Source organism: Panthera uncia (genome assembly GCF_023721935.1).
Source record: "Panthera uncia isolate 11264 chromosome B3 unlocalized genomic scaffold, Puncia_PCG_1.0 HiC_scaffold_1, whole genome shotgun sequence".
Taxonomy (NCBI): domain Eukaryota; kingdom Metazoa; phylum Chordata; class Mammalia; order Carnivora; family Felidae; genus Panthera; species Panthera uncia.
Genome location: NW_026057582.1, coordinates 63,816,880 through 63,844,209, shown reverse-complemented (window position 1 = coordinate 63,844,209; position 27,330 = coordinate 63,816,880). Strand labels below are relative to the sequence as shown.

At 38.0% G+C, this 27,330-nt stretch overlaps 1 protein-coding gene across 1 annotated transcript in view; it reads left to right on the top strand.

Annotated features, from left to right (window-relative positions):
- Positions 1-27,330, top strand: part of AKAP6 (A-kinase anchoring protein 6) — a 492,411-nt gene that overhangs the window by 95,213 nt on the left and 369,868 nt on the right. Inside the window, exon 3 of the mRNA XM_049612916.1 lies at positions 17,787-18,144. Coding sequence (XP_049468873.1) covers positions 17,821-18,144 — 324 coding nt within the window. The 5' untranslated portion in view covers positions 17,787-17,820. The remainder of the gene's footprint in view (positions 1-17,786; positions 18,145-27,330) is intronic.

Genomic DNA, 27,330 nt, shown 5'->3' with positions numbered 1-27,330 from the left:
CAGTCCCACTTCTGGATATATATCCAAAGGAAATGAAATCACTATCTTGAAGATCTATCTGAAGCCCCATGTTTGTTGCAGCATTATTCACAATAGCCACAACATGGAAAAAAAAAAAACCCTAAGTGTTCGTCAGCAGATGAATGGTAAAGAAAATGTGATATGTATATAATGCATCCATAAAAAGGAATGCAATTCTGCCATTTGTGACAACATGGATGGGTCTTGCAGGTGAAATGAAATGAGTCAGGCAGAGAAAGACAATTACCATATGATATCACTCATATATGGAATTTAAAATAAAGCCAAACTCTAGAAATGAAGTAGAATGGTGGTTAGTAGGGGCTAAGCGTAGGGAAATGAGGAGATGTTGGTCAAAAGGTACAAACTTCCAGTTATAAGATGAATAAGCTTTGGGGAGCTAATGTACAGCATAGTGACTATAGTTAACAATATACTTTATTATACGTTTTAAAGTTGCTAAGAGAATAAATCTTAAATGTTCTCACCACATACTAAAAACTGTAATTATACAAGCTGATGGATATGTCAGCTAACCTTATTGCGGTAATCATTTTATAATATATATGTGTATCAAATCAGTTTGTACACCTTAAGCATACACAATGTCACATGTCAATTGTATCTCAATAGGGCTGGGGAAACAAAGAAAAAATGGAAAAAAAAAGTACAGAGGCTGAGTCTTTATGTTCAAGATCAAATTTCTACAACCTCTTCATCCTTACAGTTCAACTGAGAATTAAGTACACATAGAAGCTGCTAGACCTTCGTTTCCTGGACCTGAAGTTTCTGGAGGGTGGGTTGTTAGCAAGTGTTGACTGAACTTGGTTTCCAGACTACCCAGGAAAGTGTCAAACAAAGTGAGATGCTCATTAAATACATTTTTATTCTTAAACTCTAGTGTACATAAAACTGTCAGGCTGATATATTCTTCTACCTCCTTATAAATATGTCTAAATCTGTTTTCTTTTACATTTGCATCTTATTTTGCACATTGTGGTAGAAGAGGAAAACCATATTCTGTCAACTGTTTCTGTTTTTACATTATGTTAAAAAAATGAAATAAACAAAACTCTCACTTTATAGACTCCAGCTTAATTAAAGGGCCATTCCAAATGCTCTTATTTTAAAAATTGAGTCAACTGCATGTTACTAAAATATTCTGGATTATTTGTTTTCAGGCATAAGTGATATTTCTTACTCAAGAAAGTCATTCAAAGGACCTTGGATATCTAAATCAGTGGTTGAGTCATACAGAACTATTAACAATGACAGGATCGTGGCAAAGGCCACAGTGAATAGAAGCTATGACAAGCAGAATCTGTCTGAGATGCATTTGTATTTGGCTTCAAATGACTAAGTAAGACCAAAAGTAGCTGTGTCATGTGATGTATGATATGATTGTTTTTCAGTAACTGAAAAATTATAAATGGATGATTTCTAGAGCCTATTGGAGAAAGGCCAGCTGTTTCTGAGTGTCACATCGGTTTTAACTATTGCCAACAAAGAAAGATATGAAAAATAAGAATAAAAAGCTTAGGAGACAGTCAGCTTTCAAGCATTTGAATCCCTCTTGGATGAAAGCCAGGTGCTCATGTGCCTGGATGATAGAGCTTATCGAAGACTTACCTAAGTAGGGCAAGAAGTGAAAGGCTCGGAAATGATGACCTCTCTGGGAACCTGCTGCTCCTTTTCTTCCCCGCCAGCCACCACTGGACTTGGTTCATGGTGAGTGATAAAATCAAATGGCTGGAGGGTTTAGCTTTCAGCTTAGGCTTTACACTCTCATGGCAGACGAGAGAGAATATGGGTTTGTCTGTTACACTGTTCAGCATTTTCCCCTTTGTACTCCTGTGATTTAGAGGAGTACAGAAAAAATTTTTAAAAAAGTTTTTTTTCTGTGTTTGCTGAAAGGAAAATCTGGCAAAGCATCTAGTAATATTCAGTTTATAACTAATTTTCTAGAATTGACGTAGGATCTGCTGAGTTCTTTTTAGAGGCTTTTAAGTAATTAGCCCTTACTTAGCATTTTCTATATTGCTATTTATTTCACTAAGCAAGGGAATAAATAATTTATTAAGAAAAAGATAAAAATTCAGTGAAGGTAAATTTATGCTTAAGCTGGTCCATGCCTCAGCCTTTTATTGTCTACCAGAATACACAGCCCAAAAATATTTATGAGCTTATACTGTCTCTATACTTTTCACTAGAAAATATGTATTTTGTTTTTCTTTGAAGGTCTGTGATATATAACTTTTGTTTGTTCTAGGAGTTATTTTTCAAAACGCTGATTCATATGACAACAAGTCATATTTTATCAGACACTCACCTTCAATTTAGATGGCTGGTTGTGCAGAAATGTTTGACAGTATTTAATGAATGTGATGCATATGAAACAAAACCATTGTAATATATTTAAAAAAACAGATTCTACTTGGCTAAAATTGTTTCTTTGAAAAGCAGACTTAATTATTCCTTCTTTAATAAAGAATATTCAGAGAAGGATCTTTGATCACATCAGATCTTTGGATATTAAAAGCCTTTGCCATTGCCCATTGATATTTTTTTAATCTGACATCAGAATCTTTAAAAAAAAATCATTTTTGCATGTCTGGGAGGCTAGGGTGGGAAGGAAATAATAGTGAATAGGAAATAATGCTTTTGAAAATCCTGGTCTTTATGAGAGTTCATCACCCGTAAAATGCCTTCTGTTTATGGAAGAACAGCAGTATGGGTAGTTATTTGATGTGTTCTCATGTTGCAGCATGAACAGCAAAAACGAATGTAATATTACTTGAAAGATTTGGCTTAAATTCCTTATTTGGTATTTCACTCTGATTCATTGTCCTCGAAAATGAAAGTTGTTTGCTAAAGCATGTATCTCTTTGTGAAACAAATAATAAAATAATTTCACCTTTAACTTGATCACTTAATCACCTGTGGCTTTTATCATGAAATCAGATTTAGTTTATAGGAAGCAGCTCTTTCTTAAAGAGATTGTTTGAGTGAAATAAATACAACCTTATTATTGAACTGAGTCACAGTAAGCACTTTGTTTTAAAAACCACGGTGTTTTAGGAGGTGGGTAGGTACAATTTTAAACTTAGTATTTTAACCAAGTGCCACATCCAATCTTGTAACATTCTCTACCAAAAATCAAAGACTAATAATTTTCATATTCACATAAGTTTGGAAATTAGTGACCCCTATTTAGAAATGCTCAGTGTACCTGAGAGTATTAAAACCCTGTCTGGCAATTAAGAAACTTTTTTAGGGGTGCCTGGCTGGCTCAGTTGGTTAAGCATCCAACTTCGGCACAGGTCATGATCTCATGGTTCGTGAGTTCTAGCCCCGCATTGGACTCTGTGCTGTCAGTTCAGAGCCTGGAGCCTGCTTTGGATTCCGTGTCCTCTCTCTCTCTCTGCCCCTCTCCCGGTTGCACTCTGTCTCTCAAAAAATTGAATAAATGTTAAAAAAATTTTTTTAATAAAAAAACCTCTTTTGTTTTTTAATCTATCTATATATATTAAATTTTTTAGAGACAGTGCAACTGGGGGAGAGGGAAGAGGGAGAGAGGGAATCCTAAGCAGGCTCACGCTCCAACAGGAAGGTGGGGAGGAGGGGCTGCGTCCCACAATCCTGGGATCATGACCTGAGTCGAAATCAGGAATCAAACCCTCAACCAACTGAACCCTCCGGGCACTGCTTAATCTAGATATTTTTAAGTTTTATGTTTGCATACAAATAGTTAAGAGTCAAATATATGCTCTTCTTTTCCATGTCCTGTTTTCCCAAGGAGAACAGGAGGAAGAGTTCTACCACTTTTCATCTTTTCTTTAAAAAATGTTTGTTTATTTTTGAGAGAGAGAGAGAGACAGTGAACATGAGTGGGGGGAGGTGCAGAGAAAGAGGGAGAGAGAATCCCAAGCAGGCTCCACGCTGTCAGCACAGAGCCTATTGTGGGGCTTGAGAGATCATGACCTGAGATCAAGAGTCAGTCGTTTAACTCTCTAAGCCAGCCAGGCATCTCATAGACTTTTCATCTTTTAACTGATTTTTTTGGTACCAACCTCTGTGTTGAGACAATAGAATTGTATGACTACTTCCTATTTTCTCTCTTTTTAAAATTCAGGTATACTTAACATACAGTGTTATGTTAGTTTCAGTGTGCAATGTATTGAATCGCTGTTCAACAGTTCTATACCTTTCTCACTGCTCATCAAGATAAGTATACTCTTAATCCCTTTTATCTATTTCACCCATCCTCCCACCTACCTTCCCTTTGGCAGACCACCAGCTTGTTCTCTATATTTAAGAAGCTGCCTTTTTGTTTGTCTCTTTTTTTCGTTTGTTCATGTGTTTTGTTTCTTAAATTCCACATATGGTATTTGTCTTTCTCTGACTGACTTATTTCACATAGCATTATACCCTCTAGGTTCATCTATGTTTTTTGCAAATGGCAAGATCTTATTCTTTTTTGTGGCCGAGTAATAGTCCATTCCATACATATAGACACACATGCACCACTTCTTTATCCATTCATCTATTGTGGACACTGGGGTTGCTTCCATATCTTGGCTATTGTAAATAATGCTGTAATGAACATGGGGGTGCTTATATCTTTATGAATTCATGTTTTTGTCTTCTTTGGGTAACTACTCAGTAGTGGAATTACTGAAACACATGATAATTCTATTTTTAATTTTTTGAGGAACCTCCATAATGTTTCCCCACAGTGGCTATGCCAGTTTGCATTCCCATCAACAGTGCGCAAGGGTTCCTTTTTCTCCACGTCCTCATCCACACATGTTATTTCTTGTGCTTTTGACTTTAGCCATTCTGACAGGTGTGAGATGATAATCTCATTGTGTTTTTAATTTGCATTTCCTTGATGATTAGTGATGTTGAGCATCTTTTCATGTGTTTATTGGCCATCTGTATGTCTTCATTGCAAAAATGTCTATTCACGTCCTCTGCCCATTTTTTAATTTGATTATTTGTTTTCTTGGTGTTGAGTTGTATGTTCTTAATATTTTTTGGATATTACTTCCTTATCATATATATAATTTGCAGATATATTCTTCCATTCATTATGTCAACTTTTGCTTGTCGATGGTTTCCTTTGATGTACAAACCTTTTTACTTTGGTGTAGCCCTAGTAGTTTATTTTTGCTTTTTGTTTTGCTTGCCAGTGAAGACATATCTAGAAAAAATGTTTCTATGGTTGATGTCAAAGAAATTACTGCCTATGTTTTTTTCTAGAAATTAAATGGCTTTGGGTCTCACATTATGTTTTTAATCCATTTTGGGTTTATGATTATGTATGGTGTAAGAAAGTGGTCTAATTTCATTGTTTTGCATGTAGCTGTCTAGTTTTCCCAACACCATTTGTTGAGGAGATTGTCTTTTCCCCATGTATTTTCTTGCCTCTTTTGTTGTAGATTAACTGACATTACAAGTGTGGGTTTATTTCTGGACTCTCTATTCTGTGTGTTTCTATGCCAGAACCATGCTGTTCTGATTACTACAGCTTTATAGTATATTTTGAAATTTGAGATTGTGATACTGCCAGTTTTATTTTTCTTTTTTCAGATTGCTTTGGCTATTTTTGTGGTTCCATACAAATGTGACTTTTCTCTTGTCTTTATCTGTTGACTTCTTATTATGAAAGATGAGAATTTATTTAGCTTGCCCCCATCCCATCTCTCTGTCACCCTTTCACAAGGGTGCACATGCATATGTGTGAGCCCACTCACAATTCCTGCTCTCTCATTCATCCTGTAAAATTATGTTGTGACTTGGATTATATCAACATTTAGTGTTCATATTATTAAGATTAGGTAAATGTAATTTTTTTTTTTAGCTAAACCACATAGAGTAATATGATTCCTGATTTGTTTTTGTACACTCTTTAATTTTTTCTGGAATTTATAATTACTGTTTGCTTAGTTTTCTATGTTTATTACTATTTCAACCCCCAATTCTCTACCAGTTGAGTAAGTCTCTTCTAAGTATATTAATTTACATCAGGTTTTCTCTCAATGTCACCTGTTTGAAGCAGTCTTTCTGAGAGTCTTCTGACCTGTTCCATTCTGGACTGGATGCTTCCTTGTCTGGTACACAGCTGCCATCCTGAGATTTCCTTTCTTCATAAATCTGGAATGCTAGGTCTCCTGGGTTCTGATTCCCATGGCTTCCTCTTTCTTGGTTTCCTTTGTTTTGGTAGAGTGTCTAGAGAGACTTTGATATCTTTTGATAAAAGTATGTGGGAAGTTAGTTTTTGTGAACTTAAATATCTGAAAATATCTTTATTTTATCCTTACATTTTACTGTTTATCAATCTGTATTTATTTTGGTATACAATTCTATGCTATATTTCTTAACTTTTTTTTTTTTAAAGTAAGCTCTACACCCAACTTGGGGTTTGAACTCATGACTCCGAGATCAAGAGTCAAATATTCTATTGACTGAGTCAGCCTGGTGCCCCTCTATGCTACAATTCCTTTTCCTTCTTAAGGAAAATGTTGTTTACAGTGTAGCTGCTATAGAAAAACACACTCTTGTGTGTCTCCTCTATTTTCAGTACTCTACTTCTGGTACTTTTGGTCACTAACTTTGTGGTGGTTTTTACCACACCAAGCAATTCTATGATAACAGCTGGGTATCCTATATTTTAACTCAATTCTGACATTATCTACCTGAAGATAGTGTCAGAATCCACAGGTTAAGGACTCAGTTCCTCAAGACTGTCCCCCTCCCTCCACCCCCTTTAAATGTCAATCTTAAGTCCAGGTTGTTACCTGTGTATCTGACTAGTTATAACTCATACCCCTCCTCAGGTTCCTACCACCCCCTTCTCAGGTTTGATTAATTTCCTAGAGCCAGTCACAGAATGCAGGAAAACAATTTACTTACTAGATTACCAGTTTGATAGAAAGGATACTAAAGCATATGAATGAACAGCCAGATGAAGAGATAAATAGGGCAAAGTCCAGAAAGATCCTGAGCACAAGAGCTTCTGTCCTCATGGATGTGTTTTTGTTCACTGATCTGAAGGCTCTCTGAACCATTTTTGGGGGTTTTTATGGAGGCTTCATTACATAGGCATGACTGATTAAATACTGATCGTTGGTGATTCATGCAGCTTCCAGCCCTTTTCTTCTTCCCCGAGATTGAAGGGTGGGACTGAAAGTTTGAATGCTTTAATCATGGTTGTTTATTCTGGTAAGCAGCACCTTCCTTAAGGGCTTTCCAAAAGTCACCTCATTAACATAAACTCAGGTGTGGTTGAAAGGGACTGGTTATGAATAATAAGGACAGTCTTTACCTTTTTGGTTTTGGTGCTATTTCAGGAACCAAGGACAAAAGACCAACTACTATAACAAAAGATACTTTCCTTGCTTTGTGCTTAGGAAATTCCAAGTCTTAGGAACTCTCTGCTAGAAATGATGACATAGACCAGAAATATGCTTCTTATTATAAGTCATAATATCATAGCTGCTTTTGAGAAATCCAAAGCAATCTAAGTTATGATTCTTTGTATATGTCTATACCTCTAACCTAAATTTCATTTTCCCTGATATTCTGAGATTCCAAATAAAGTGCCTTAGTGTTTGCCTATTTTTATACACTATGTGGGTCTTTTTAATCTAGAAACTTATGTCCTTCTATTTCTTCAAAATTTCATTGATGATTTTTTTCTTTTCTCTTTACTTTTGCCTTCAGGAACTCCTGTTCTCCAAATGTTGGGCCTCCTAGATTGGTGGCTAATTATCTTACCTTTTCTTTCCTAATTTCTGTCTTTTTTTTTTTTTTTTGCTTTACTTTCTGTGAGATTTTCTCAAGTTTATTTTCACCCATTGTATTGAGATTTCCCTTTTTGCTATCATGTTTTTATTTTTCCAAAGTTCTTTTTTGTTCCAAAAATATCTTTTAAAAATAACATTCTCTTCTTTTTTATGGATACAAAATCTTATCTCTGATAATATTTCATTTTCAACAAAATCATCTTTGTGCAAAACCTGTTTCCTACAGGTTGAGGTTGTTTGTTTGCTTACTTCAGGCCTATTACCCATATTAGAGCTTTCCCTAAATCTGTGCTAATTCTTGAGTGCCTGATCATATTTAGGAGTGGGAGACTAAAATGCTGAATGAATGCTCTGAATATGTGGACAGACCTATTGACTGTGGATGTCACTGTAGGGTGATATGGATGTGCTAGTTTTATATCTTGTCTTCTTGGACTGATCAGACCTCTCGGATAAAGGGATCTCTAGTCTTTTGACTAGAGGGTAGAGACTTTGGAGAATCAAGTTGGGAGAGAAGACTGGCGGGAAGGGGGTTCTCAACACACAGAATGTTATGTTAACTCACTCCCTCATTTTCAAGGTACTTCTTTCTTCAACTGTGTCCAGTGTCCCCAAATCCAGAGACCTTTTGATTGATCTTTTCTGGAGAAGAAACCTCCAGTCTTCTGACAGCATTGGGTGTGAGAGCAACCACCCAGCAACACAGAGTAAGGAAAGATTTAGGGTTATAACTTCTTTTAAAACATTTTTCAAACAAAATAAATCTCAATGTGCTATTGCCCCTTTACCCAGAGTTAGGCCACACTCAAGGTTAAGGGCACAGTCCTCCAAGGCTGTCAAGTGAGCCCAAGACTTCTGACAACAGCTGCAAATTCAAGGGTCTCCAGGGATATCCTCACCTTAAAGCAGCTGATTATAAACTTAGGGATCCTCACAGACTCTTCAGATTTGATAATTTTATAGATCAACTCACAGAACTCAGAAAAACACTATACTTGTGCTTATAATTTTATTATAGCAAAATAATACAAATCAGAACCAGCCAAAGGAGGAAATAGAAAGGGTGGAATCTGAGACTGAGAAGGTTTCAACTGCAGAGCTTCCACATCCTCAGGGATACATTACCCTCTTGTCATTAATGTGTGACAATACTCATGGAGTATTGCCAACTTGGGAAGTTTGCTTGAGCTTCAATGTCCATAGTTTTTATTGGGGCTTCATTACTTATACATGATTGATTGATTGATTGCTCTGGTGGTTGCTCAAAGCCTGAACTCTTTAACCACATGGTTGGTTTTTCTGTCTGGCTAGCCCCCATCATGAGTCACCTTGTCAGCATAAACTGTCAGGTGTGCTCTGAGGGGCCCACAATAAATAACAAAAATACTCCTACCATTCTGGAAATTCCAAGGTACAGAGGTTACCTCCTAGAAGTCAGGACAAAGGCCAGACTTCTCTTTTTGTAAAGTTAATTTTTCTCTCTACACTCTTCTTTCTTTACTTCAGAGGTACCTGGTTTGACCAGTTCCAAAATGCTTAAAGGATTCTGAAGTAAACTCAGGTTGGTTCTTTGTTCTCTGCTCTTCTGGGTTAAGATTTAGCTTTCTTGAGTCAGCTAAAGAATTTATCACTTGTTCATACAATTTTCTGTTTCCAAAAAGATTATTGTTTTTCCTCCCATTTTTGAATGTTCGCGTTAAAAAAAAGAAAAAGTCCCAAATAAAAAATCCCTCTGCAATGGTGTTAGTGGGATTTCTAGAGGAAGCAGAATTAGATATTCAGTTTGCTATCCCTACCCAGAAGTCACCCAGAACTCTCAATTTATTTGTCAGAATTTATTCAACTTCTAGCAGAATAACTATTACCACTAGATAAATAGATACTGAGTTAGCAAACACTTGTATGTTGGTGCATTAATACAGACAACTAATTTAGACTTCAGAATCTTTAAAAATGACTGTTCCTATAAGGCTCATTTCCTTTCTACTTTACATAATGAGGTCACAAAAGATAAATAGCCTCTTATCACTTATTGACTGGGGATAAAAATATAGGAATAGAGGAGGATCTTTTAACTTCAATGTTATCTATTTTTACAATATTTGAATTAATATATATTAATTTTTAATTAATTTAAAATAATTTTAGAACAGGAAAAAGTAAAAACATTGCATAAAATAATCCTTATAAAATTTCCACTTCACATCTATGATACTAGGGTTAATGGAGAACTAGAAATGGAGAAATCTTTTTATATTTAATGGAGTAGGTAGGACAGAGCACAGAACTCCTTTAATTACTCTGATCTGAAAGTCATATTTGTAGGCATCTTTTCTTTTTCTGTAGGCTTCCTTTCTTTTTCTTTCTTTCTCCCACCCACTCTCTTTTCTGGACCAGAAAGAGGTTTTTAAGCTTATGTTTTTTTTATATTAATGAAGTCTACCTGGAAAAGAGGATGTTAGTCCTCTCATAATGCTGATTTCTCATTTCGTTTTCTTGGTAAATAAGTGTAGATGCATTGATTTTCCTGTCCCATTTTAGAATACAACTGCAATCCTTTTCTCTTCTTTACAGTCTTTTTCAAGTTTCTGCTTCCTGTGAGATTCATTCCAAACTCCTTCCTAGCATGGCCTTTGCAGTACTCTTATATTATGCCCACAACTTACTTTGTAGCCTTGTCTGTTTCTGGTCCCCATCAAGCTCCCATTTCCTCTCAATGCTGAATTATTTGTTGATTCTCTTAACTTGGTGTAGCGGCATTCTCCCAGGCTGGAATTGTTTTCCCACTTCCCTTCTACCCCTGCCCACCTAAATCATACCTGTTTTTATCAGCCTATCTCAAATGTTACCTGGTTCAGAAAATATTCCTTATCTTTCCTCCTTTCAGGATTAATCCCAATCCACTAGGGCCTTCACAGGGCTTTGTTTGCCTACCTCCTGCTTGTGTAACAGGTATCAGTGGGTGAGTGTGTGTGTGGGGTTGGGGAGGAGAGAGTGGAGGGAGGGACAATTATAATATTGTCCATATTATAATTTCCTTGAGGGCAAATATGATGAATCATATATACACATGATACCTTATATAAAGTTGATTTTCAGTAATGTCAGTTTTCTTTCTGTTAATAGCACTGACGAGAGCAGAAATAGTGTAGATTATGTGTTAGAGTTTTACAAATCCATTTCCTCTCAAGACGCTTTCTTGAACAGTAGAAAAGTAGCTGCCTAACAGTTAAAGATGATTATTAGCAACTTGGGATGAGAGTAAGAAATATGAACACTCATCACTGAATCCAGGTCCACGCACTCATGAGCATGGGCACCATTAGCAACTGACTGGTTGATGCAGCCAAGTGAATCTCTGGGTGACAGGAGCCGACTGCTGTGGTGGGGGAAAGAAAACACAGGAGGAGTAATGACTAGACGAGTCAATCTTGGTGTCCCTGCCACAGGAGAAGGACTTGATAATCAGGGTGGAGGGCTGGGGAGTAGGAGGAGAAGCCAAGGAAGGAAGATAGTTTGATGAAGTGTGTTATGGCTGATGGAAGACTCTATGCTCTGGGTGAGGGAGTTAGTGGTGACCGAAGGGAGACTGGGAGAGGTCCCAGTGTGATTAGCAGCATATAATCAACCATCTGCCTGGGGACACAGTTGTGCACAGAGGACATATTAAAGAGGGAAAAAGAGAGAGGGGAAACAGCAGTGATAACACCAAGAAAATCGTTTTAATTGCAGAAGTCTGTCAGGGACCCACTATTTACATGTTGTCGCCCCCTTCCCTCCCTCCAAAGTCCTTCTCGCGGATATCCTATCCGCTTGCAGGCTGTTCTGTTGTGGCAGGAGGATTAGAAAGTGAGACTAATCTGGGGTTATGGCAGTGATCTCACTAAACCTTGTTACTCCAGGTGAATGCTGCAGGGCTTGGAGCCAGGAAGAGGGCTAAGGAGAAGGAAGAAGCAGACAGTGATTATGGAAACTTCCTTAGGAGCATCTTACAAAAACCACCCTTTATTTTTCCCCCCAAGAGCAAATCTAACTTAACACTTGTCAGGAACTCTTAGGCTCTCATCTTTAAGAGCTTAGAGCCATTTAAAGTTTCCTAATGTTTGACCTCGCAAGAGGCCAGGAATGTACACAGGCAGCAAGATTTAAAACCGGATAATGAATTAGAGCCTCATTCGTCTAGGTAGGCCATGACATTTAATTCAGCCATTTATTAAACTTGTTTTTGTGTTTTCTTCGCAGAGCCTGATTCTAGAATGCCGGAACCAGATACAGGGTACCCCTCTTAAGTTTATTTCTTTTTCCTTAATGTAATCAAAGCATAAGAGCTTAACCTTGGACAAAAATGAAAACATTCCAGTGGAACTTTTTTTTTTCCTTTCAAAATTCAGTGTCTCTATAAATAGGTTCTGTAAAGGATGATTATGAGAACATGAAAGAGATGAAACGAGGAGGGAGGAAAAAGGATCCTCAGTGATGCCTAACATAATTTTCTCTGTCTCAGTTTTGTAACATGTGCGTAGTAGCAAACATATCTGTTAATTTGGCTAGAATTATGCTTTCATCTCTCACTTGTTTTTAGGGACTAGGCAGAGCACAGAAAGATTGAGAGCAAGTATTTAGGTTTGGGTTGATTTACATGGATGGTAGAACTGCCTCTCACATGATACACAGCATGATGTTCTTTACTTGGAAAGAGCAATTTCTTCCTAAGAAAGGAAAGGGGGCCTGACCCTATTCCATTCAGATTGGCTTTGTCAGCTGGTTATGTTAATGTAGTACTATTAATTTAATTATGCATTTATTAATTTATTCTGCTTTAGGATTACTCAGTTTTTAGGGTATGTTTCGTCTTGGTTCTTCTGAACTGTGACTGGATGTGTTCTGTCCACCCAAACACTCTTTTCCATAGTGATCCTTGTTTTGGCAACTGTCTCCTTTTTCTCTGCTCACTTATCACGGCTTGTTTGCAAAAGACCCAACTGTAACCGAACAGGCCTGGAGCTTATACATTAGTTTCCAAATAGGGACAGCGGAGTAGCCTTCTCTTTTTAAGAGATATGGGCTACTAAGGACTTATGAAGCTGGTGCCCTGCAGACTCACCAGTGTCCTGCTGGCATGGAGCAGGCCTGACACCGGCCTTTATCTTATTTGGCCACAGGAAGAGAACCCGAGGGGGGTGGAGAAGGAGGAGCCAGACGCTTAATCCCGAAGGACCTTTAGGGACAAAAGCATTTACAGTGAGTACATACGGCAGATTTCTGGCTTTTCTATTCTTTTATTTAAGAGAGAAAGATTACTAGAGAAGGGAGAAGGAGGTGGGCAGCTTTGATGGCTGTGTGGCTGCATTTTTCGGTCTCCTAGCTTGGTACAAGAACACTCTCTGATTGAAATGTGTCTTATTCAAGTCGAATGCATTCTGCTAATGTCAGGTTTCAGCTAAAAACTTGTGGACTGTCAGGAAGATAGCAGAACTGGTCCGTGTCAGTAAGCAATTTGTGGCATGTTTCTTCTGTTTCTATAGGATGATAAATAGAGTATGGTGGGAAAAGCCCTCCCACATATTTAAAAAAGAAAAAAAGAAAAAGCTTTTAAATCTTTACCGCTTGCAGCTCTTGCACTTTAAATGTTGAATCTTCTTTGGATTTGTGGAAAGGGAAGGATTTGATTTATGTTATTTTTAACAGCAGCTGGGATAAAGGTGGTATTATCTCTAATGCTGGAGAGGTGGCCACAGATAATTACTTGATGGGGGAGGGGAAGGGGAGGTTACTGGTTTCCAAAAAGCTGGTTGATCACTCCTGTCACACATGCACCTTTGGAACCTGAGTGAGTGGGTGGGCACCTGGGCACATTTGGATCATTGCTTTCATCTGTATCGTCTGTTGTCTAGTGGCTTTTTAAAAAACTTTCTCTGTGCCTGGAAAGGAATCTCATTTTAAGACGCCTTGTCAAGAAAGAATACAAAACTTACAGTATTTAGAAGAACGTATAATAGACCTGTGCTGAATTTCCTACTATTTGCATTCAAATAGAGTAATTAATTCAATGGAAAAGCAAGCTTGAATAGGCATGATAGGGGCAGGAAAAATATACATAAAGGTTGTTACTATAGGTCTCTACAATGTGAAGCAGTTTTCCTTTAAATTATAAATTTATCTTTGAAATCAGATGTGATTCTGTGAAAATCAAAAAGAGATTGTTATCCATGGGGGCTTATTAAATGTGAACTACTAGAATGGAAATTTAAATGTTTATGGTAATTACTTTGCATGAAAATGGATAATTAATCAATTTTATGCCACTTTCCAGGCTTGCTATGCTGTTACAACACAGGCAGTATTCCTTTCCCAGTGGCAAAGGTATACTAGAGGGAAAATAGAGATTAAAATAAAACTTGAGTAACCCCTGCTTTGCTTTACTTCTCTGAGATACTGAAGTTTTCTTGTTTATTCTGTGCTCAGTTAAATATAGAAACATCACATCCAGGTTGAAATTTTATAGACACAGGAAAATTTTGCTTTGCGGCTTGAATATTAGGTTTCCTTAGCATTTACTCATGTGTGATGAACACCAGCTACATTTTTGTATAATGTTTTTATTTTATTCTGTGTGTCCTCTACATATACAGCCACATCTCTGTTGTCAGTCTTTCGTTTCAAACTCTGAGAGAATCTCCCATATTTGTTTCTCTGGGAAGAATTAGCAACACATAATGTGTTAATAATGATTTATAAAATGCATTTGCGTGGTAATACTTTATTTCATTCCATTAAGTAGGAAAATCTATTGATGCTGTTCATGTGCTTTGTTAAAATGGAGGACCAGCACTTGGTATCTACACAGCTCTCAGTATAGGCAGGATGCTATTTTAATGGCTTTGGAATCTCTGGAAAATAACCCAGGGTAATCACAGGTTTTTATGGTCTGATGGGATCTCATTAATCACCTAGTCCAATTTTGTCATTTTACATATGACGAAACTGAGACCCAGAAATGTGGAGCATCTTGTCCCACATAAAACTGCACTGTGCCTGCTTAGTGCACAGCCTGATGGTATCTATGGAAATATTGTATATTAGGACATAAATTGCTTTGAGTCGATTTTTTATATGTTCTTTAGTTTATAGTAGGATGTATATTCCAGAGAAGGCCCTGTGTTGATTCAGGAGTTTCAGAGAAAACACAATGACCAAGCATCATTTTTCAGTTGTGCAGCGTGCTTAGGAGAGATCTGGGGTTGCGTGTGTGAGTCAGTGTGTGGGTGTGGCAGAAATAGTTGACTGTACACTACCCTGGCATTTAGTTTTCTGATTTGGGTGAATCCGGTTTCTTATAAGAGGTAACCATTGTGATACCATTGTCTTCTTCATTTAACACCAGGTCTATGACCTTCCATTGGAAACCTTTAACCTTTGTGTATCCGATTCCTTCTCTGGGATTGTGATTCTAAACGGATCGCCCAGAGAGCAAGTGAATTGATTAAAAATTTAAAAGTGCTTTGAGAAATCAGAACCAGAGCCTGTCTGAGGCTAGGGTATGAATAAGTAGATGGCAGCTCACTCTTCCTGGACTTTTATTGCTTCTGAAGTTTTGATATCTCTTCATTGTGTTTTTTAAATAGCCAGGTCTAGGGGTGCCTATGTGGCTCAGCTGGTTACGCTTCTGACTTGGCCCAGGTCATGATCTCACTGTTCATGAGTTTAAGCCCCCCAGCAGGCTCTGTGCTGACATCTCAGAGCCTGGAGCCTACTTCGGATTCTGTGTCTCCCTCCCTCTCTGCCCCTCCCCTGCTCATGCTCTGTCTCTGTCTCTCTCAAAATAAATAAACATTAAAAAAATCTTTAAAAAATAGCCAGGTCTAGTATGATTTTAAAAATTGTATGTAAGAGTGGTTAAGAATGTGGGGCATGGATTTCTCTCTCTCGCAATTAGATGGAGAAAACTGTTAGAATTGAAGCCTAAAATCACTTTCTAAGGCCAGTACCAGAGTGATAAACTTACCTTAAGACATAATATTTTATTTTTACAAATAACTTTGGTTTTAAAAATTCATCCATAATCCTGCTTATCATCTAATTTAAAAATTAAATGTTCAAGAAATTGGGAGGGGGGCAGTGCAATGCAGAGTTGGAAGGTTTCTGAAATAATATGTCATAGGAATAACTTATTCTTAAGGCTTTTGTCAATTCAATAAGTTTTTTCATTCTCTGTGCCCATTTCTGTATGGAAAGTTACATGTTGCTGGTCAAAATGGGAGCTTTCTTGATTTTCCCCCCTCTATTTTTGTAGGTAAAATAATTTTGCTATTGTTACTAAGTGAATAGTGAGAATCTAAAGAAATAAAGGCTACTTTCTGGCAATCACATTTAATTTCATATTTTGTTCAACCACATTTCATCTTTGGAGAAGGGAGCTAGAATGTGTAGAACCAGAGAAAGTGTCATAAAAGAAGAAGAAACCCAGGGATGCCAGAGTGGTTCAGTAGGTTAACTGTCTGACTTCAGCTCAGGTCATGATCTTGCAGTTCAGTTCATGAGTTTGAGCCCCAAACTGGGTTCTCTGCTGTCAGCAGGGAACCCTCTTGGGTCATCTGCCCCCCTCTCTCTGTCTCTGCCCCTTACCCACTTGTACCTTCTCTCTCTCTCTCTCTCTCAAAAGTAAATGGACATTAAATATTAAAAAAAAAAAAAAAAAAGGAAAAGAAACCCACTACCTTGAGTAGAAGAAGCTGCTTCTGAAACTAAAAATGTCTATTTGAAATGTTTAAAGTACAAGATCCTAAACGTTGTCATTTTATGTTAGACTAGTTCTAGAAGAAAGATAAATTATATAGTTTAGATCATTACATTAGTAAGCTAGCTTACTAACAAGCTTATCAACTTTACTTTAAAAAGAAACTTTATTATGACTTACAGTTATGTTATTTTAAACATATTTAGTTAACTTCTTAATGTTAAGTGTTTAAGAGCAATTTATTACTCTTGAAATTCTAGAAGCTTCTAAAATTTTCAGTATCACCAAAAATTAATGTAATTTAAGTTGATAGTTAATTAGATATTTTGTATATACTAATTCCTGATTTATACTTTCTGGCAAAGTATAGGTTTGGAATTACTGCATGATATCCTTTTATCTAACATATCATAGAAAGGAGCAACCTCTCCTGAATTCAGCATAGTGTTTTTGTTAATTAGAACCTTGTTGCCTCTCTAGTTATCCCACGTATTGAATATACTGATTATAATAGCCAAGATGATGCTTAGGTGCTTATAGTAGAAAAGCCCCAAGTGATAGTGACTAAAACAAGATAGAAGTTTGTTCTTCTCTCAATAAAAGTAGTTCAGGGCAGCAGTCTAAGACAGATACAGTAGCTCCTTGTTATCCTGTGGGATCCATGTTCCTACCACCTTGCTCTATCATCCTCTACTGCCATACCCAAATGCATCTCCTGGTCAGAGACAAAAACTGGAACTCTAGTCATCAAGTCCACATTATAGGCTAGAGGCAGGGGGAGAAGCAGAAGGGCAGAAAGGAGGCCCCTCCTAAATTAAGTCAGGTCCTTTTAAGCAGCTCTCCCACACATTCACTTACACCTCATTGGTCAGAACTTAGCCACATGGCCATACCTAGCTGTGATGGAGATAGGAGATGTAGTTGTAAATTCTTGGCAGGAATATGCACAGCTGAAAAGCAGGATTTTATTAGTAAGGAATGAGGAGACGATGGATGGTGGGGTAGGCAATACCACATGGTTTTGTGTTCCTATTATATGCTGGGTCTTGGAGCTACTATGTAGAAACTCACAACACCTCCTTCTGTTTTTGCCATGAGCTATGGTTTCTTAATTTAGAAATCTGGCTTAATTTAGAAATCCTGTTTCTTCTGCGAAGTATGATTTCTTTATTTGGCAATCTTGTCTGACTCTTGCTTTCTTCTTTCCTCTTGCCTTTCAGCTGTTTTGGAAAGAAGTAAGGTTTAGACTTCTCCATGTTAACCATGAGTGTGACACTTTCCCCTCTGAGGTCTCAGGACCTGGATCCCATGGCTACTGATGCTTCACCCATGGCCATCAACTTGACACCCACTGTGGAGCAGGGTGAGGGAGAAGAGGCAATGAAGGATATGGATTCTGACCAGCAGTATGAAAAGCCACCCCCATTGCATACAGGGGCTGACTGGAAGATTGTCCTCCATTTACCTGAAATTGAGACCTGGCTCCGGATGACCTCAGAGAGGGTCCGTGACCTAACCTATTCAGTCCAGCAGGACTCAGACAGCAAGCATGTGGATGTGCATCTAGTTCAACTAAAGGTAAGGAAGGTCTCTGGACTTAGGTCCATTCTAGACAGAAGTCTGAAAAAGGCTGTAGCACCTGGCGCCTGAGTTCTGTAACTCGCAATGAGGAAATGTCCAGGAAGAAAAATAGAATACCAGGTTCGATACACATGGGCAGAATTCATTCTTGCCTGATTTCAATTCATGGGTTGGCTCTCTGGAACCAAACTGATCTTAGGGGGTAATGCAGACAGGGGGGAAAAGAGAAGGGCATTTTGGTGCAGTGTCATAGAAATCAATTATGAAGAATAAAAGTATTTTAAAAGGTTTAATAAGCCTCTCACAGGTAAAACATCAAATTGAGCTGTGATTGTGAGTGTGTGTATGTGATTATTATCTTATATTGCAGTTGATGCCACCTTTGTGGCATACAGTGAGTTCTGGCATGATGGGGAGGGGTAGTGTTTGCCTTTTAGAATGAGTCCTTTCATCCAGGTACAATGTGTCATGAAGAACAAAGGTGCTTTTATAACAACTCACTCAATGTTCAGATGTTAAAAAAATGTCTGTGGATTCTAGAGCCCTTGAAAAGCCTGATGTTTGTTAATCATGAAATGGAGGTGCTAGTAAAGAGTGTTATTAATAGAGATTCTGGCCTAGGGACCCCACATTACAGTGGATCTTGTCCTGTCATAGCCACTTATCTCATCCAGGTCCCTGAGGCAGACACACGCTCAGGTTAATGACCAGCAAAGCAAGGCAGATTTGTCATCAATCAGGGCATTGACCCCAAATCCTAATGTAAATTTCTAGTTAGTTAGATGAGATCTTAAGGAGAATTTTTTTACCTAAGCGAATTCATCCCAAATGATCTGAAACCAAAGACCAAACAGATTCCTGGATCTTAACACTTAAATGGTTTATAGGCTGCAGCCATCAGTGTGAGAAGAGAAGGTGGGTAGTTAAGGTAAGAGAACATGTGCCCCAAAGCCTAGAGCAGAGCTGGCTCAGCCTTTAGGCTGGGTCAATAGATCCTGAGCCCGTCTTCCACATTAGGGAGAGTCCCAGAGAGGAAAGGATGGAACTGGGGGAGAGAGAGAGAAAACAAAAGAAGCCAGAATAGCAAGGTGGCTAGCTGGGCTTCTCCCACGTTGAGTAGGCTTGGGTGGTTTTCTTTCCACAGGTTTTTTGGGAATGAAAAAGTGCAAAAAGGATAATAGAGAGAAGGCTAGGAACTAGTTTCAGTGTAAGCCTGCCTGTTTCCCCACTGTGTCCATAGGGAATAATTTGTCTCAGTCTTTGAAATATGGTTCCTTTAATCAAAGGAGCAGCTCTCCTTGAGGCTGGAGTGAAATGGAAGTCAGGGGCTTCACCTCATTCCTCCTCTCCTCTGTTGCCTCTAATGCTGCACTTACATGAGACTCCTGTAAGTAAATACAGGGTTGGTGTTGTCAGGCAAGTTGACTGTTGCTCCGCCCAAATCTTGCAGATTTACACAGAAAAATTTAAATCTTAATTTCATGCAGGAATGTAAAGTTTTTATATAATCAGCCAGGGTTAGGGTTAGTGTTTGAGAAATCACCTCTAGGGTGATTTGCTTGTCTTTTTCTCATTGGAACTGTCACCTTCTCACTTTAGTCAAAAAGCATGTAACACCTGCCTCCACCCAGCTCTGTCCCAAGGTGTGGTCTGTCTCCTCTGCTGAAAAAGGAGCCCCGAAAGAGCAGGAATTCAACATAGTAATCACAGAGTAGTTAATCAAAGACTGTTAAAGGGATGAATTGACATTGTCTTATATTAATTTAATTTTAGGGTTTCTATCACTACTTTTTTTTATACTTGTCTCATCAAGTGACTTAACCAACATTTTCTGTTATGTTCTCAAATATTCTGTAATAATAGAGCCCTTTCACACTGAGCCCAAAGTCAACAAACTCTGGTCAGTGAACTGAGACTTAATCTACACAAGTCTCCTAATCTCACATATGGTTAAATTTCCCCTTTATTTGTGTAATATTTCTTTATTCAACCAAGTAAGCACTTTGATGCATTTAAAACAATTTTAAATACATGTCAATTTCTCAGATTCCCACATTGATCCACAGAATAAAGGGGCAACTTGGACATAATGTTTTATATGTGAAAGCACAACAAAACAACCTTGTGGGAGCAGCTCTCATGTAAGGGATATGGCAAAGCAGAGGGGCAGACCCAGCCTGGGCAAGACCAGCCATCTGCTATGGGATGTCCCATTTTGGCTCTTACTGCCTTGGTGAATAATTCATTTTTTTAATTTACCATGAAAAATAACCATCCCAAGGATGGTAATGCCATGGCTTTAAGGACCATCTAGGCACAGATAATTTCTAGATTTATATATCTATCCTAATGTTCTTCCAGGAACCCCATCTGCCTAACTGACATCTCTAATTGTGTCTTTAAGTGAGAATCTCAAACCAGATATGACCATTGAAAAGCTCTTAATCCGTCCTACCCCCATGTCTTTCCAATTTCAGTGGAAGGCACCACACATTGCAAAGCCCAAGTGTGACTCTCCATCCCACCCATCTGTCTTATCAACAAGTCCTATGGATCTGTCTCCAAAATATGACTTAAAGCCATTCACTTTTCCACAACACTACTGTTGTCTCCCTAGACAAGCCACAAGACTGCTTGCCTGGGCTACTTGTGGAGTCTCCTCTACCACCTGCAGTTTATTCTCCACACAGTAGCCAATGGAATCTTTTAAAAATGTAAATCAGGTCATGTTTTTCCCTTGCTTCCTATTGGCTTCTAATAAATCCGAAATCTCTTCCTGTGGCTCTGCACCTGTTTGGTTCTCTGGCCATGTCTCCTGTTACTTTCTCCTTGTTCATAAAGCTCCAGGCACACTGAAATTCCAAAGGAATGTTAGGCTTTTTTTAAGTTAGACATCTTGCTTCAGAACTTTTCCTGTTGCCTCTGCCTAGAAACTTTCTTCCTCTGTCTTTGCCTGGTAGAGTCTGGATTCTCATCAAGCAGTCAGGCAGAGGCGCAGCCAAGTTCTAACATCTGGAGGTGCAAGCCCAAGAGAGAGTTAGGCAGGGGTTGGGGTGAGGTGGGGCCTGCACTGTGTTTGATGAAGGGCAAGCACAAAAAAAGGCACTACCTTTACCTTGCTTGTTTTTGTGCCTCACACTCCCTTTCAACATTGCTTGCTCTATGTCTTGTTACCATGGTCTTCTCTGCCATTGTGTGGATGTCTAACTTAAAAAATCAGTTGAAAAGTGCTTTTGGAAAATGCTTAGGATAGGCTAAGCCTATGGTTTGTTTGCTTTGTTTGGTTTTTTAGATTCCATATATAAGTGAAATCATATGGTATTCTTCTTTCTTTATCTGACTTATTTCACTTAACATAATGTTCTCTAGCTCCACCCATGTTGAGATGGGTGGTAAGATTTCATTTTCTTTTATGGCTGAGTAATATTTCATTGTGTATATATACTGCAGCTTCTTTACCCATTCATCTATTGATGGGCACTTGGGTTGCTTCCCTATCTTGGCTATTGTAAACAATGCTGCAATAAAAATAGGGATGTATATATATTTTGAATTAGTGTTTTGTTTTCTTTGCGTATATACCCAGTAGTGGAATTACTGGATTGTATGACATTTCTATTTTTAATTTTTGAGGAAACTTCATACTGTTTTCCATAGTGATTGCACCAATTATATTCCCACCATCAGTGCATAACAGTTTCCTTTTATCCTTACCAATGCTTGTTATTTTTTGTGTTTTTGATTTTAGCCATTCTGACAGATATAAGGTGATATCTCATTGTGGTTTTGATTTGTATTTCCCTGATGGTTTGTGATGTTGAGCATCTTTTCATGTGGCTGTTGGCTCTCTGTGTATCTTCTTTGGAAAAATCTCTATTCAGGTCCTCTGCCCATTTTTTAATTGGATTATTATTTTTATTATTATTTTGATGGTGAGTGGTATATGTTATTTATATATTTTGGATATTAACCTCTTATCAGATGTATCATTTGCAAATATTTTCTCCCATTTAATACATTGCCTGTTTGTTTTGTTGATGGTTTCCTTTGATGTGCAAAAGCTTGTATTTTGGTGTAGTCCAAATATTTCAATTTTGCTTTTGTTTCCCTTGCCTGAGGAGACATATCCGTAAATATGTTGCTAAGGCCAATGTGCAAGAGATTACTGCCTATGTTTTATTTTAGGAGTTTTATGGTTTCAAGTCTCACATTTAGGTTATTAATCAATTTTGAATCTATTTATTGCTTCAATTTTTATTTATTTATTATTTATTTTTATTTTATTTAAAATTTTAGTTAGTGACCATATAGTGTAGTATTGGTTTCAGGAGTAGGATTCAGTGATTCATCACTTATGTATAACACCCAGTGCTCATCACAAGTGCCATCCTTAGTACCCATCACCTGTCTTTTGCATATGGTGTAAGAAAGTGGTCCAGTTTTATCTTTTTGCATGTAGCTGTTCAGTTTTCCCAACACCATTTGTTGAAGAGACTGTCTTTTTCCCATTGTATAATCTTGCCTCCTTAGTTGTAGATTATTGACCATATAAGCGTGGGTATATTTCTTGTCTCTCTAGTGTGTTCCATTGATTTATGTGCCTATTTTTGTGCCAGAACCATACTGTTTTGATTACTACAGCTTTGTAGTATATCCTGAAGTATGGCATTGTGATACCTCCAACCATATTCTTCTTTCTCAAGGTTGTTTTGACTATTCAGGATCTTTTGTGGTTCAATACAAATTTTAGGATTATTGTTCTAATTCTGTAAAAAGTAATATTGGTATTTTGACAGCAATTATACTGAATCTATAGATTGCTTTAGGTAATAAGGACATTTTAATGTTAATATATAATGTTATTATATATTAGATGTCACTTTCTCAAGGAAGCCATTCCTGACCCCTATTCTAAAACATCCATCTTCTTTCCCAGCAATTATCTAGTCCATTATTCAGCTTATTTATTTATTTAGTAGCGATCACTAGCTGCAATTATCTTATTTATTTGTTTATTTATTTGCATTAGCCCCAACGACCTCAAATGTCTAATTCTCCACTTTATCCCTGTTGCCTAGGACAAGAGCCAAGCACTTGAGGGGGGCTCAGTTCACATTTGTGGTTGAGTCCAAGTTTGTATGGTTAGTGCCTTCTCTCCCCATAGATAGGCTTGCCCTGGAAGTTCACACAAGGAAGGCTGTTTGTCAGGGGTTGAATTAGGATGGAGGCATTGGATGAATCAAGGCTCAAGTACATTTGGGGTATTACTTTCTCATCATAGAGAATCTGAGTGGCTCAGAAGTCTTGGCGATCGTTCCTAAGAAAGTCTTCATGGAAGAGTCTAGGTGGCTTCTTTCTGTAAGTAACTATGCCTGGTCCTTCTCCCCCTCCTCACTTTTCTGTTTGACTCCTTCTTTGGTAATGATTTTAGTCAATAAGCATATGCTTAGGTCTTTTGGACTCAAATCCACTCTTTTTCTTTAAAGGTAATTTTGCTTATCTTCTGGTCATTATGTTGATCTCAAAGTTTATTTATCAGAAACTGTATTTATATCAACCTTACTTCCAAGTTCTTAGGGGAAGTTTTATTGTAACCCCCAGGATGAACTACAAAGCACTATTATGAAGTTCCCATGTTGGCAGGTGGAGAAGTGATTGTTTTAGAGAGTGAATAAAAACATCTAACCTTAAGACTAAAATATGGAAACAATGCAATATATTATACTGTGTAGTTTTCCCATTATTTTTAAGCTGAAAATATAATCCACATATCTTACTTCTTAGCTTCCAGATATTCTTTAGTTAAGAAGTATGAGAAACCAACTGAACCATTTTTAGAAACTTTCCCCTCTCCTCCCTCTCTTCTTTTGGATTCTGAGGCTGTGCTGTGTAGGAAAACCAGACTAAGAACCTCACAAGATTTTGACTTTAACTGAGACTTCTTGTCTGGATGAATGTATTTGGGTGCTAAACAGGCAAATTCAGCACCCCTGCTTCCTGATTAACAGTCTTCTTAGGGAAAATATTATTTGTATTCCTGGAAACATGACAGGGAAGAGGTAAAGCTTAGTCTAGCTAGCATAGGCTAAATTATGTGCCTACATGACAAATAGAAGTCTTGACGTGACATAGCTGGAATCAGCTCCTCCAAACAACCTACTTTAGATAAATTGTGCTCTCAGCCACCTCCAAATGAAGTTTGTGTCTGTTTCTTGGATTTGGGCCTGGTTCTCAAAGTTAGAACATTAAACAGAGACTCTGTTTACAAGATGTTCTGACTGGGCTGTATCCAGACTGAGATGTGCCTGATATCTGGAGTTGAGCCAGATACCCAGTGACTCACGTGGGGTCTGGAGGGCTTGCTGGAAGAAAAAAGCTTGAATTCTCTCTGTAGCTGAAGTTGGCACATCAGATGGGCCTGATGGACTGAAAGTGATGGAGGTCCTAGGATGAGGGAGCTCTTAGGAGAGAATTCACCCTCATCATGGGGCCAGGGGTCTGTCCTAGTGCAGGAGGGAGCATAGGGAGGGGGGTGGTAGTTTGTGGTAAAGTGTGTTTCTGACTCTTGGATCCATCCTGAGCAGCCAGCCAGGCGGTGTGAGGACCCAGGGAAGGGAAGAGGTTGTGGAGGTGACTTGGAGGACCTGCGTCAGCTGACTCTCTGCCTGAAATTCTTCCCTCCTCTTGTACAGCAGGTGTAGAGGAAGGAGTGTTCTCTTTCTCCCACTACTGGAGCATAATTAGCTGAAGTCTGCTGGAGGTGGCAGAGGTTGTTTCAGAGTGGCAGCTGTGAAGTGCTGGGTCTGCTGGCCATGACTGAGCAGCAGCCAGGGTTGATTCTTGGGCACATCTAAAATATGCCCTAGGATTCTCAGAAATTCTTCATAAAGGGAACCCTGAATGAAACTAAAGTTCTGACATTAACAGTTTGGAGCTTGAAGGATTCTGATTTTAATGTTAATATGACCAACTTGAAATGTACGTTAAAATGGCAATCCCAAAAGCATATTCCAAATTCCAGGAAACTAGAAAATAGAGCTGAGTTTTCTGTTGCTAGGTATAAAGATATTACTTTGTTTTGACTTCCCCAAGCCCAGATTTGTGGCTGGAATTTCTTATATGGTTGATGTGAATTCCTCGGAGGGTATTTTCCCAGGAAAGCTGGATGTTCATTGTCTAGTGTTTTGGGAGTGTGGCTTCAGTATGGTGCTTATCAGTGGACAAGTTTTTCCTATGGTTAGTGCCTAGATTATGAAAAAGTGTTTGGTGTCATTGACCAATAAAAATGGATGAAATAAAAAGAGTGTTTAATGTTTGAAAAGCTAAGTTTAGATATTCGGGACACCCGATTATGTGGAAAATTCATCTCAATCTTGGAATAAATATCTCCCCACTTCCCTGCTCACACATCCAATGCTAGAAAACTGGCTGTGTGCTAAATAAATACTTTTTGCTTGTTGACTGGTTAATATATTTTCATCATGATTTTGGGAGATGATCTAAAAGTCTCAGATCTAGCACATGTTTCCTACTACAAGTCAGTATTCTTGGTTAAGATTTAGGAAGGGCAACATGGAAAAATTAACATTGGTAGCTTCTGACACATACTACTATGGAAAATTTTCGAGTATATATGAGCCTTACTCACATACACTAATGTATTTAGAGCTCAGGATGGGAACATTAATTGTCAAGGTGGCCCAATAAGTCTACCAGATTTCCCAGCTGTGTAATTAAAAAAAAATTTTTTTTAGTATTTATTTTTGAGAGAGAAAGAGACAGAGCACGAGCAAGGGAGGAGCAGAGAGAGAGGGAGACACAGAATCTGAAGCAGGCTCCTGGCTCTGAGCTGTCAGCACAGAGCTTGACAAGGGGCTCAAACCCACGAACTGTGAGATCATGACCTGAGCTGATGTCAGATGCTTAACTGACTGAGCCACCCAGGCGACCCCCAGCTGCATGATTTTTAATTAGCAATAGTAGCATGGAAAATGAGGATTATTATAGACTTCATAATTTGAAAGAAACCATGAAAACAGAGTTTAGAGAGAGGTAATAAATACCATAAAAGGATTTGAAAGTGAGACCAGTGAGAAAAGTCTGAAGAAACACATTATTTTGATTAGAGAAGTCTTACTGGGATTTGTTACTTAAAAAAAGGGGGGGTTTAAAATACTGTTGGTATGGTACAGTCTTCCAGTTATGGAATGAATAAGTCATGGGAATGAAAGGTACAGCATAGGGAATATAGTCAATGGTATTATAATAGCATCACATGGTAACAGATGGTAGCTACACTCATGATAAGCATAGCATAACACAGAGAGATGCTGAATCACTGTTTCATACACTTGAAACTAATGTCGCATTGTATGTCAACTATACTTCAATTAAAAAAATAAAATAAAATAATTCCAGGATGAACTATCACTGAGCAACACTACTTATCAGCTTTCACTTATCACCTAACTCAGCGGATTAGGTGTTTGTAGGAGCAGTGCACCAGAGGCAAGATATTAGTTAACTGTCTTTCCTTGCCTAGAGAGTTTTCAGTTCAGTAGCATTCACTGAATGGCTGATATGAACCAGGAGTTTTTATTTACAATATTTTATTTAATCCTTACCATAATCCCCTTTCATGTATGAAGAAGTTGAGTCTTAGAAAGGTTAGAAGCTGATCAGCTTGGGAATCAAACCATGCTCAAGAAAAGCCAAACCATACTCAAAAAGATTCTTAAGTTGAATATTCTTTCTACTTTAGTGCAGTGGTCTCATACCCTTCTACATTGTGAGAAATTTTGGTGGCTATAAAGTATAGGGCAATAAGTTCTGGCTTTCTTGTATTAGATGTTTAAGATGAATGGATTTGAGAGTGGGGGCTCATTGTTTTTCGTCTTCTTTTTTTTTAATTAAGAAGAAGATCTAAACTATTGGTATTTTAATTCATCACCAGCAGGAATGTGAGAGTTTTGAAGTGGGATGTAAATGAAATCCTGGGGTCCCTTTGAGTTAGGGGTGTTCACAGCTACCCAGAACTAGGGAGAGAACTTGTTTCTTTTGTTTCTTTTCATTATTTGCCGCTACTTTTCCCACTCTGCCCCCTTCAAAATGTTATATCCCAAAGAGGTAAACATGTGATCTAACTAAAGTGAAATGATTCCAAGCTGTGAATTACTAGTATTC